We start from the raw sequence: 11991 nt of genomic DNA, 5'->3' as shown, positions 1-11991 counted from the left end.
TCAGGGACTATGTCTTGTTTGCCATTGTTCATCCCACTCCTGCCATGAACAGAGCCTGGAACATACCAAATGCTCAAGACATATTTATTAAAGGATCAGTGATTGAAAGCGTGAAGACTGGGGGTCCAGATAGGTGCTCCTCTAACCCACAAGCTCCCACACAGGACACGTGTGCATGAAGGCCCAGGTGTGGCTGCACACATGCACGCAGAAACGTGTGCCCGAGGGAGGACCTCTGGGTTAAAATCCATCTTAGATTTCCATCTTTTTAGCAGAAGAACAGCAGGGTTTCCCAGGCTGACCTGAAGCATGAAGTCCAGGGTGTGAGCAGTGGGAGAACCTTCCCTCAGTTCAGGGAAGGAAGAACCTGGGCATGAAAGTCCAGGAAAGGGAGCACTTCTTCTGGTCCCAGTGAAAGATGCTTCTCGAATCTTGAATTTGGCTTATTTGGGGCCTTGGCCCACATTGGAGTAACTTGGCACTGAGTTCGGCGGTTCTGGGATGACCACTGGGTTTGTTGCATAGACATTTGGGATGACCGTGCCCACCTGTAAAACAGGCACATGCTATGGTTGGGTTATGGTTTGTTCTCCAAGGTTCACATGCTGGGAGCCTTGACCACAGTGTGGTGGTGTTGAGGGGGTGGGACCTCTGGGTGGTGGGGCCAGGGGAGGGGGCTCCACCCTCATGAAGGGAGCAGGCTGGGTCTTATAGAAGTGAGTTGGATTTTGTAAGAGGGGTTTGTTATAGAATGAGGCTACCCCACAGGCCTGGCCTCTTCTGCACTAGGGGTTTCCTTTCCTGTTTTTCTGCCATGTTGTGATGCAGCCAGAGTGTCTTTGTCAGCTCTCTGGTGCAGTGTTGTTTGACACCTTCAGTCACCAGAAACGAAAGCTAAATGAACTTCTTTATAAGTCACCCAGCCTCAGGTGTCTTGTAATAGCAACAGAAAATGGACTAAGACAACCCAGGATTAAGGGCAAAGGAAGGACAGGCCTGTGTGGAGGCCCTGCGATGCTGCATGGCTCCCTTGCTCCTGGATAAGGAATGGGAAACACGAAGACCCTCTGCTTCCATCATCTTTGGGGAATCTGTGCCCTGGGACTCACATTGTTGTGACAGCAGGCCAGCTGGCAGCCGAAGTGGGAAGAAGTGCACGCCACGCAGAACTCCAAGAGGCAGAAGAGCAACAGCACAGCAGAAATAGCAACCCCAGGGTTCTGGAAGCAGAGGAATCAGGAGGACACCAGTGTCGGACTGGACATCCGGCTGACCCTGTATCATGGCTCTGTCTTGGACCATCTTTATGGCTGTGGGGACGTCTCCTGCTGCCTCTTAGTCTTAAGGGGAAAAGATGTCTCTGGGCTTTTTCGAGGCTCATGTGTGGGTGGGAAATGTCATTTTGCCACTCCTCCCCAGGGCTTCTCTAAGGAAAGGAGGGTCATTGTTTAGGGAAACACCTTGAGAGGGCATTTCAGGGGCCTTTTCTGAGCAAATGGGTTTCTAGCAGAGAAGAGACAGAACTTCCATGTCAGAGGGGTCACCCTGGCTACTGCCCTAACAAGAGCTGTGACATGAGACACGCAGTGTCTTAGCCAGAGTGGCCATGGAGGAAGTAAGGGACCATGGCCTGATTCTGGATACATTTTCAAAGAAGAAATAAACACAATTCCCCCAGGAAATGGCTGTGAGGCAGGGACAATGATTATTCCAAGGTTTTGTCCCCAGATCCTGGAGAGATGACACTGCCTTTGATTGGAACAAGGAGCACCAAGTAGAGAAGGTTTGGGAAGTGAAACCTGGAGGTCAGGTCTGCCCATGGGGACACTGAGTGCATGGGTTGACTACCGATGTGACAGACTGGAGTGTGTGGCAGGGGAATCGGCTGGAGCTGTGCATTGAGGTGCCATTGTCACAGAAAGGTGTTTCAAGTCCCCACATTGGATGAGATTGACAAGGCAGTGAGTAGAGAAAACAGGAGAGGACCAACCATGGGGTCTGCGAGGTGGAGGGGAAATCGGCTGGCCAGAGCGGGGCGTGGCCAGAGCGGGGCGTGGCCAGAGCGGGGCGTGGCCAGAGCGGGGCGTGGCCAGAGCGGGGCGTGGCCAGAGCGGGGCGTGGCCAGAGCGGGGCGTGGCCAGAGCGGGGCGTGGCCAGAGCGGGGCGTGGCCAGAGCGGGGCGTGGCCAGAGCGGGGCGTGGCCAGAGCGGGGCGTGGCCAGAGCGGGGCGTGGCCAGAGCGGGGCGTGGCGCCAAGGGAGGGCCTGGACTGGGTTGACTGGGGCTGGGAGCAGAGCAAAATGTTAGAGAAGTGAGGCTGAGAGTCTGATTGGGTGGTTTGAGAGAAAATGGGAGAGAATTGGAGACGGTGTGCACAGGCAGGTTCTGTGAGGAATTTTCTGCAAAGAGCACTAAAGAAATAGAGTGATAATTGACTGGGGAAGTGGGACCAAAGGAAATTTTATTTATTTGTCTTTTAAGTTGAAAGAAATAAGACCGAATCTCTATCTGATGGAAATGCTCTAGTAAGGAGGGACTCGATGATGTAGAGGGTAGATGGGAGGGAGGGAGAGGGGATGGGGGAGGACTTGGGCAGTTTTGCAGATGGAGGACAGGATTTACAGGGGACACAGCTCATCTATGGCTGGCCTGTTCGGTTAAGTAGCCACGATCCCCATGTGGCTACTGAGTACGTGACATGTGGCTATTAATCAAGTAGAGATGAGCTGTTAATGCAAAACCACACACTCGGTTTCAAAAACTCAGTGCTCAAAATGCAAAATAATAACTTCATGATCTTCCACCCCAATGACTTGTGTAATTGACAATTTGGATGTTTTAGTTTTAACAAAGTCTATTATTGAAATTAGTTTCCCCTGTCGGTTTTTTCCCCTTAATGTGTCAACTAGAAAATTTAAAATCTCATATGTAGCTTACATGCTCTTCCCCCTGAACAGTGCCAGTCGATAACACAGGTTAGGGAATTAGGGTTCAGGGGCCCAATCCTACAGCTGCCTATTTTGTAAATAAAGTTTTATCAGAACACAGCCATGCTCATTCGTTTGATGTTTTCTGTGGCTGCTAAAGGCCTGCCCTAGCTGCAACAGATATCATTTGACCCGTAAAGCTCAAATACTCTCTGGTGCTTTGCAGAAAGCATTTGCCAACTCCTGCTCTCTGATAAGGGGCAGAGGGGCCCAGAATGTGAGAGGAGGAGGGACAGGTTGGGTGCATGAGCCATCCTGCTGAAAACTCCCAACATGGACTCAAGTATGTACTGTTTTATAAAAGCAGTGACCGACATTGAGAAAAGTCAGGGACTTTAAACTTTGATTCTGACAGCAGCTTCTTTGCCCACAGTGCTCGGACAGGGAATTTTGATTGTCAGTCTCTTTCTGGCAGTTTCCTAAACAAAGCTGGGTCAGATCCAGAGGATCCTGGTTGGGAGGGATACTCACCACACCCCAGTTATAATAGGGAGGATAATAATTAAGGTCGGCATAAGTTCTGACGAGGCTTATATCCGTGATGAAGAGTATGATTCCCACTGCGGAACAGACGGCGCTGAAGATGTTCAAGCCCACACTGCTGTTCAGCTGAAGATGACACAGAGGGTCAGGGTGGGAGGAGAAAATGATTCTAAGATAAGCAGAGACTCAACAAGTGCCATACCCCAGCCTAATATTTTTATTGTGTTAAAATGTTCTTAACATCAAATTTACCAATTCAACCATTTTAAGTGTTATAGTTCAGGGGTATTAAATCATTTATATTGTTATACAACCATTACCACCAGCTGTCCCTGTACCTCTTTTCATCAAAAAGTGTTTCTTAATGTGAATCCCAGGAGCCCTTGTTCTCCAGCAAGTAAAGAAGTGTTCTGTGTAAAAAGGCTCTGGGGTTTAATTATGGCTTTAAAGAAAAGCTGTGTAGAATAAAGATAAATATGTTTTTTTTTTTTTTCTGCAGGATTTCTCAGAGCCTTTGATGAGAATGGTGGATATTCCAGAGAGGGGGAAATAAAAGAGATGTTCCCAAGTTCATCTAACTATCTTTACAGAGCATATTGCTGGACAAGGGTTCCCAAGGTTCATCTTGGGGAACCCCCAGCCACTTATCCCGTAGGAGACAGGCAGGAATCTCAGCACAGTGTCTGGGGATGTGATGGGCTTGGGTGCTCCATGATTCTGGCCCATGTGAAGAAAGATTTTTCCTAGACATTTTAATGATCCATTTGGAGATTTTCAAATTCATCTCATCTGATTTAGGGACCTGGTCCCCTGAGACCCGGATCCTGGAAAAACCTGCTTGTCAGAGAAATGAAGGTACCATCTTGGTCCATTGGGGGGAAGAACTAAGCCCTGTGCACATTGATGTTTCCAGTTCAGTTGGCTGGATTCCTCAGGGCAGTGGGTGCTGGAGGCTCCCTCGGCCCCCAGGATTGGTCAGAGCTCTGCTTTGTGGGCCGCAAGCATGCCTGGCTCCTGGCTCAGTAGAGGGGAGGCCAGGACTCTGGGGAACACTGTGCCCCCTGTGAGGGCCTTTTGGGGATGCTCTTCATTCCCTCCCACCTCTCTCCTGACTTTAACTGAGCTGACTGTGTTGTCCCTTCCCTCCCCCGAGTTATCTGGGATTTTCCCACTGGGTCTCCAGGACAAGGCCCACGAGGCCTCACGCAGGGGCCAGCCTGTGCGTGGGAGCCCTGGGTCTGGTCATAGGAGGCCAAGGAGGGGGAAGGATCGCACGGTAACCTTTTCCCTGGCCCCTGTCCTCCATAGGTCCCTGACTGGGGGACACAGTCTGAGGACGTAACTCACCAGGCAAGAGGAATTGGGCTGATTTTCTGCGGCCACCGAGAAGGATCCTGAAATGATAAACTGGGGCAGAAGAGAGGAGGTTTAAAAGGGGTCGAGGGTTAGAGCACCCTGCCTCAGGTGTCTGGGATTCTGGGAGCACACACTGAATTCCTTTGCAGGGACCATCCATCGGCTCAACATGAGGGACAAAATAAATGAGCTGATTGGCATTGCGTGACAGGACAGTGAGGTGTTAAAAACACGTGTTAGCATCTGGCAGAGCTGGTTTTAAACAGAAAGTCATGTGATCTTGGGTAAGCTATTAATTTCTCTAAGTCTTTATTTCCTCTTCTGAAAAATGGGGAAATTTGCTTCTCTTGTAAGGCATCAGTGTCATGAGATAAACTTAGACCTTGCCTCTGGCACCTGGTGTATCCCACACATAGCAGACGATCAATAAACATTAGCTTATTTCCTTGTCTTTCGTTTCCCTACATGTGCACTTGGCTCTCCAGTATTTGTGTTATGTTCCATGAGGTTTGGGGCTCTGGAAGGAAGAGGGAAAAGACTGCCAGCATCTTCTCTGCTGCCTTTACATTTAAGCCCTGAAATAGTCTTTGCCTGTCTATAGACTTGGACTGTATCTTTGGGTTATTTAAGTAAATGCTGTGCCTCTGATGCTGAGGATGGTGGTGCAGACTGTGTGCATTTCCTTCCAACCCTGGTATCCTGCAGGCCTTGGGCCTGATGGGCTCACTTGCCATCCTTTGCCCAGTGTGGTGGCAAAAGTGGTCTGAGAAGCATGAGCTAGGATTTGCTGAGTGCTATTTTTTTTGTAAATGTTTTCAGTGAGATAATTTACATACTATGCAATTCATCTATTCAAAGCATATTATCCAACTACTTTTAGTATATTTATGGAGTCCTTGTAACTATCACTATTATCTAAGTTGGGAACAATTCAGCAACCCCAAAAGAACCCCACACCTACTAGCAGCCATGTCCTGTGACTCTCTCCCCCCACCACATGAAACACCTTTTAAGCCCTGCATCATTTAATTGCATGACAGCTGACCTAGTGGTCATTTTTCCCATTTTAAATATGGGAACAGAATCTTTAGGCATGCGCCCCAGGGTGGACGCCGTTGGCGGCAGTGAAAGCTCACTCTGCCTGCTCCTGCTTCCTACGGGGGGAAGCTCTAGTTTTCTACAAGTGGAAAAGCAAATCTCAATTTCATGGCCTTCCTTTACAGAGACTTGACAGGAAGGGAGGAAGGGGCTGGGCCTGTCGTGTACTGGCCAGTCCTGAGGGGCCAAAGGAAGGGTCTGGCCTTGGGAAGAGGACAGGAGAGACCTTTGGGAAGTAGAAGCAGAGACCTGGCCTCAGAAAGACAAGGCAGAACTCTCCAGAAGAAAGGGGGAAGGCTGTGGGGACTGCAGGGCCCTGAGCCACCGGGAGGGCGGTGGGACGACAGCAAGGCACACCACAGGGCCCAGGCAGCCCCCGGAGCTCCTGGACACTCAGTGGAACCCGATGCTCGTGGCAGGCGGGCTGCGTGGCTGTGATGTTACCATAGCCCCAGACTCCACGAGGGTCCAGGTGCGGGCACAGGTGTCTGTGGGTCATTTCGGGGGTGGGGGGGGGAAAGGGGCTGGTTTCCAAGTGTGGGTCCATGCAGAGGAGAAAGAGCCCAGCCTAGGACGATGAGCAGCTGGAGGGAAGAAGAGGAGCAGGGGCTCAGAGGGAGACCCAGCTCTGTTTTCTGAAGACCCTGTGTGGCTGTGAGGAGGGGGACGGCTCTCGGCTACTTAACTTAAATGCTATAGGACATTTAAGTGATGTAGGACAGGCTGGCAAGGCCGACATCTAGGTTACTGAGGCGTTTTGCTGTTTGTGGGAGAAGTCACGACTGAGTCACAGGTGGGTGTGTGGGTCAAGGGAAAGGCTGTGTAAGAGAAGAAGGGAGAAAAAGAGAAAGGAAGGTGGAGAGGGACAAGCAGGTGAGTGGTGTGTGTTCAGGATGCCGGCGAGAGGATGAAAGAGTCACAAAGGCTAAGCTGGAGTAGAGGAAGGACTGGGGTTCTTAACCTTTTAAGGAGTCACAGATCACCCTGAGAATCTGATGAAAGCTATCGACCTTTCCAGGAAAAAAAAAATGCATGTCTAATTATACTAGATATTTTGCCAGGATGGGGCCTCCAGAGCACCCCCCACACACACACTTGAGCACACAGACACTTGCTCTCCTCTGGCTGGAGAGCCTCTGCTCAAAATTGGCAGTGTTTGTTGCTGGAGCTCAGGCTTTTGGGACCCTGTGGAGCAGCACCTGAGGACCTAGTCCCTCACGTCTCTTTTGCAAGTGGGTGCGTCTCCGTGAATTAAGAAGAGGAGCCACCTCTGGGGCTGATGAACTCAGAGAAGGTTCCCTGGTCGCAGTGAATTAGGAAAGACAGCCTCTTTGGGTGAATGCCACCCACAAAGCTATGACTTGATATGATGGGTTGAATTGTGTCTCTTTTCCAAATTTCATATGCTGAAGGTCTAACTTCCAATACCTCAGAATATGACTGTATTGGAGATAAGGCCTTTAAAACGGCCTAAGGATAAATGTGGTCATCAGGGTGGACACTTGTCCAATTGACTGGTGTTCTTATAAGCAGAGGAAATTAGGACACAGGCCCAGAGGGGACCCACGGGAAGGCACAGGAGGAGGAGAGATCTCGGGGTGAACCATCCAGCTGACACCTTGGACTTCTGGCTTCCAGAATTGGGAGGTAACATTTCTATCCTGTAGGCCACCCAGTTGGTGACACTTTGATGCAGGAGCTGTCACAAACTATGCACTTGGTGGATGGGGACCTTCTGCAGGGGACAAGCTGCACACATTGACGAGGTGGCCCTGAGCACGTGGGCACCTTCTGGAAACTCAGTTGTGGGCGACTGGAGTTCCTTACCCAGATGCCTCCCCAGAAGGGGAAGCCCCCATAGAAGGAGATGGACACGTAGTAGCCCGAGAGCACGGTCGCCATGATGGAGCCCAGGCCGATGTGCACCAGGCCAATGAGGATCTGGAGGGCCTGTAGGAGAACCACAGGAAGCTTTTGTGTCTGAGCCTGGACCCTGCCTCCCCGCTGAGCCTCTGTTTTATTTTAGTAAATGTTTGGTTTTCCAGGTCTCAAAGGTAATGTGGGAAATACGAAAAGGAAACAAGATCTACGCACAATTGACTCCCACCTGGAGAAAGCAAACATTTACATTTTGTTGTATGACCTTTCGTTATTCCTTTCCAAATATATACCTTGGTAATAAGATATAATACACAATATACCCCAGAATTGTGTTTTGTTATTTTAATATTTCATCATGAACATGTCCCCAGGACATTAAGTATGGAGGACTCCCCAGATTCCAGCCTATGAACATTCTGAAGAGCAGCTGTAACAAGATTGGACAGGTGAGATATTTTTTAGTTTTTTTTGTATTCCACATTACATTGTAATGAATATTTCTGTATGTAAAATTTTTCCCTTATCTCTATTTTATTTTGTTTTAGAATACTGTCATGATTTGAAGTATGCCTCCTTCTGCTCCTCACCAAATTCATAGACAGAAGTTCAAACCTCCTGTATCTAAAAGGTGATCTTATTTGGAAACAGAATTGGCATGGATATAAAGATGAGGTCATGCTGGACTAAGGTAGGCCCCAATCCAACATGACTGGTGTCCTTATTAAAAACAATACCATTTGAAAATTGTATAGATGTTGCCATAAGTCCATGAGCTACCAGAAGCTAGGAGAAAACCCTGGAATAGATTCTCCCCTACTGCCTTCAGGGGGAGTATGACCCTGACAACATGTGGTCTCAGATGTCTAGTCTACAGAACTGTGTACCCTATTGTTCTAAGCCTTCTACTTTGTGGCATTTTGTTATAGCAGTTTTAGAAGGCTAATACATATACATTTTTTCATAAGTGGCATCTATCTATCTATATCTACGCATCTATATGTATGTTGTATACCACAAACATGATATGGTACCAAATATAAATGTATTATTTTCCTTAATTTTATATAAATGATAGCAATTATACACAATGTCTGATCCTTACTTTCTCTAGTGAGCAATGCGCCTTGAGTGTGTCTCTGTCATTGCATAAAGAGTCTCCTTGTTCTTTTCATAGCTCCACTATCTTTAACTCAATGGATGTACAACCCAGTGATTTAACTGATGTTCTGTTGATGGCTATTTTGGTTGTTTCCATTCTTTTGTTTTTACAGACTGTTCTGCAATGAATAGTCCAGAAATATTCATTTCTTGTAGGCATATTTGGAGAATGAAGAATCAGAAATGGAATCACTGGGTATTTTGTAAATTTTTCAGAGACAAATTGCCCTCTATGGAGACAGTCTCAATTTACACTCCCATGAGCAATATTTGATTGTGGGCCAGGATCGGGACATGGGCATTCTGGATTAGAATTCATGCATGTCATCATTAGGTCATCCAATGAAATGGTCCTCCTTTGTCCCACCCACCACCACTTCTCAGGGTTGGTTGTGGAGGTTTGGTTGTCTGACTTTCCTTTGTCTACTCTACTGGGTGAAGGTTTGATTTCATCACACTGGGCTTTGACTCCACTTTGTGGCCTACTGTGTCCCTGTGGGACTCAATTTCTTCCTGAGACTCTGTGGACCCACATGGTCATCAGCAACAGAATCTACATTTACGGGCACTGCTTTATTTTGTTGTTGTTGTTGCTTTTCTTCCTCTGTCCTAAAATGTCTACATCAGAAAATAAAAGGCTTTATACTGAGGTCCTTGGGGTTGTCACACAGCTGAGTTTTCTAATAAGCGTGGGTTGGGCAGGGCCATCTCAGCTCCAACCCCACCTGCTGGATGAGGGGCATTTCCCAGAATTCCCCTCAGCTCCCCAACATCAGCCCGTGGCCACTGGCCTGCAGATTGAAATTCCACTTACCCCTAAGACCTTGCCTTCTTTCAAGACTCTCTGGGGAACCAGGCCATTCACACTTGACACGAAACCAGAGGGGTTCCCAGGAATTAGGTGGACTTGAGGCTGGTTGTTTGGATATAGGGGCACCTGAGACACAGCTCCTGGGAGCACAGGATAGCCATTGTGGGGTGTCACCACAAACACAGAATTGGCCATGGGGCCTGCTGGAGTTGTTGAATTCTTGCTGTTAAAACCCAAATGTGATAGAGTCATTATTTATGCACTTATGCTTATGTTTAAAAAGAACTGTAGAGGCTGGGGATGTGGCTCAAGCAGTAGCTCGCTCGCCTGGCATGCATGGGTTGTTGGGTTCGATCCTCAGCACCACATAAAAATAAAATAAAGATGTTGTGTCCACCGAAAACTAAAAATAAATATTAAAAAAATTCTCTCTCTCTCTCTCTCTCTCTCTCTCTCTTAAAAACAAATAAAAATAAAAAGAACTGTAGAAAAAAAATAATTGAGAAGGACTTTGGCTTCTGCTCATCTGAGCTTCTCAGAGGAGTTTACTAATCCCCTTTTAGAGATACTATTAGACCCAGGTACAGGGCAGCTTAGACTCCCAGGCAGTCAACGCTTTACAAGTGCATCTCCTTTAACCTTCACGCTTGCCAAGTTTCACTAATGAGGAAAGAAAGGCCTGGGCAGGTTTAGTGCCACCAGAAGGCAGAAGCTCTGTCTTTTCCATTTTTGTGTGTCTAGCGGTGTTTGGTGTGATGCTCTGTTTATACTAGTTCTACCCAATAGTGGAATGCCAGAACTGGAAAATATCTAGTTGGAGAACAGAGAACATTGAGCTCAATTCTCTGATTTTCTGGAAAAGGAAACCAAGGGTGGGAGAGCGAACTTGCATTCTCCAAGGTCCCAGTCACATACACGTTAGCTGAATGGAGGTTGTCCCTCTCAACGACAGCACAACGCCAGGGCAGCAGGTGCTCATCGAGGGGATTATGTTGCTTAATTTTCTAGGCCACTTATGAATTCTGATGTGGCTTTAACATTTTCTTTTTTTTCTCTTTCTTTTTTTTTGGAGCAGACCCATGAAAGCTAATCCAATCAGCCCCGGCGAGGGCCTCCGTCCACTCTCAGATTCCCCGTAGATCTCATTTGGCAAAAAGCCTTATCACTGTCCCTCAGTGATCCATAGAAACCACTAGATTCAGCAAACTCACCTTGCTCTGCCAGCAGCCACGACGTCTCTCTTGCTCCTGTCTCCAGTTCTTTGCTGCAGGAAGCTGGTTTTCCGAGAGAGTGAACGCACTGCGTGCAGTGGGGTGGTACATATAGAAGGATACAAAGTCCTCCTCACTTATTTTCCTGGGTGCAGGCCAGGTCACCAGCTGCTTAAGAGCTCAGGTTCCCCATTCATGTTTGCTTCCTGTTTTGGTCCATGAACCAATGACACACAGTTCGACTTCACAAGTGTTTGCTGGTATCGACGCGGAGGAGAAAGGGTGGTGCTTGGTGCTCTGGGAGACCCAGGAATGCGCAGAGCACTCAGGGCCCGGGGTACTGAGCCCTAACAGAAGCCAGAATGGTATAAACACCACCGTTGAGAGATGAGTGTCTCCCATGAGAACAGAGGAGAAAATGACACATTGGATTTGAAGACATTGGGGATTTGGAGTCAATGAGGCACAATGGGAAAAGGGGTGGAGTCGCAGCAAGAGATTAGATCTAGTCGGGTCTAAGTCAGAGCCTATAGAAAAGCAGCCAGGCATCCAACAGATCCGTGACGTCGGTCACGTGAATTTAACATGCCCTCTGGATAAGAACTGCTGCGCCAGACCATGAAGCCCTGTTGGACCAGTCCAGAGCACACTGACCTTTGCATCCTCGTTGCCATACAAAAGGCATCGATAAATGCGCATCCACTGAGCATCTGAAGCTGGTGGGGTGGACAGAACTCTGGGAACTGGTCAACAGGAAGAGCAGGGCAGGCAGAGGCTGTGGAAGAGGGAGGAGGGAGGCCGCAGGGCGTGTGTTGGGTGTCTAATAGTGAGGGAGACTGAAAGGAAAAAAGGGTAAAAAGTAGAAGGAGTCTAACCCATAGACGGAGTCTTGGCCCATTTTTCTGTGAGATTTCTAGATCTTTGTCCTTCAAGTTTTAAGAGTTCTTTACATGTAAGGTATATTAGCTTTTCATTTGTGGAACATTTTCTCCAAGTTTGACAATTGT

The 11991-nt window shown here is 48.1% G+C and overlaps 1 protein-coding gene across 1 annotated transcript; it reads right to left on the bottom strand.

The window, feature by feature from the left end:
- Positions 1–443: 443 nt before the first annotated feature.
- On the bottom strand, positions 444–11646 carry Ms4a8 (membrane spanning 4-domains A8). Its single transcript, XM_076842929.1, has 8 exons — positions 11639–11646; positions 10985–11047; positions 9777–9996; positions 7751–7873; positions 4817–4876; positions 3458–3595; positions 1110–1220; positions 444–548 (listed from the first exon to the last, which is right to left on the bottom strand). Exons 1-8 carry the CDS (start codon positions 11644–11646, stop codon positions 444–446), a joined length of 828 nt encoding a protein of 275 aa, XP_076699044.1.
- Between the last annotated feature and the right edge of the window lie 345 nt (positions 11647–11991).

The sequence above is a fragment of the Callospermophilus lateralis genome, chromosome 2, assembly GCF_048772815.1.
Source record: "Callospermophilus lateralis isolate mCalLat2 chromosome 2, mCalLat2.hap1, whole genome shotgun sequence".
In the NCBI taxonomy this organism is placed as follows: domain Eukaryota; kingdom Metazoa; phylum Chordata; class Mammalia; order Rodentia; family Sciuridae; genus Callospermophilus; species Callospermophilus lateralis.
Note: the sequence above shows the minus strand (reverse complement) of the source record. Positions and strands in the feature narration are given on the sequence as shown.

Bases quoted from the DNA above. Each gene is read 5' to 3' on its own strand.
- Ms4a8 (XM_076842929.1), bottom strand. The intron at 9,997-10,984 runs GTGAGTTTGCTG...GGGTTTTAACAG, and splicing joins GTGGCTGCTGGCAGAGCAAG to CAAGAATTCAACAACTCCAG. The intron at 4,877-7,750 runs GTAAGGAACTCC...CTTCTGCCCCAG, and splicing joins CCTTCTGGGGAGGCATCTGG to TTTATCATTTCAGGATCCTT.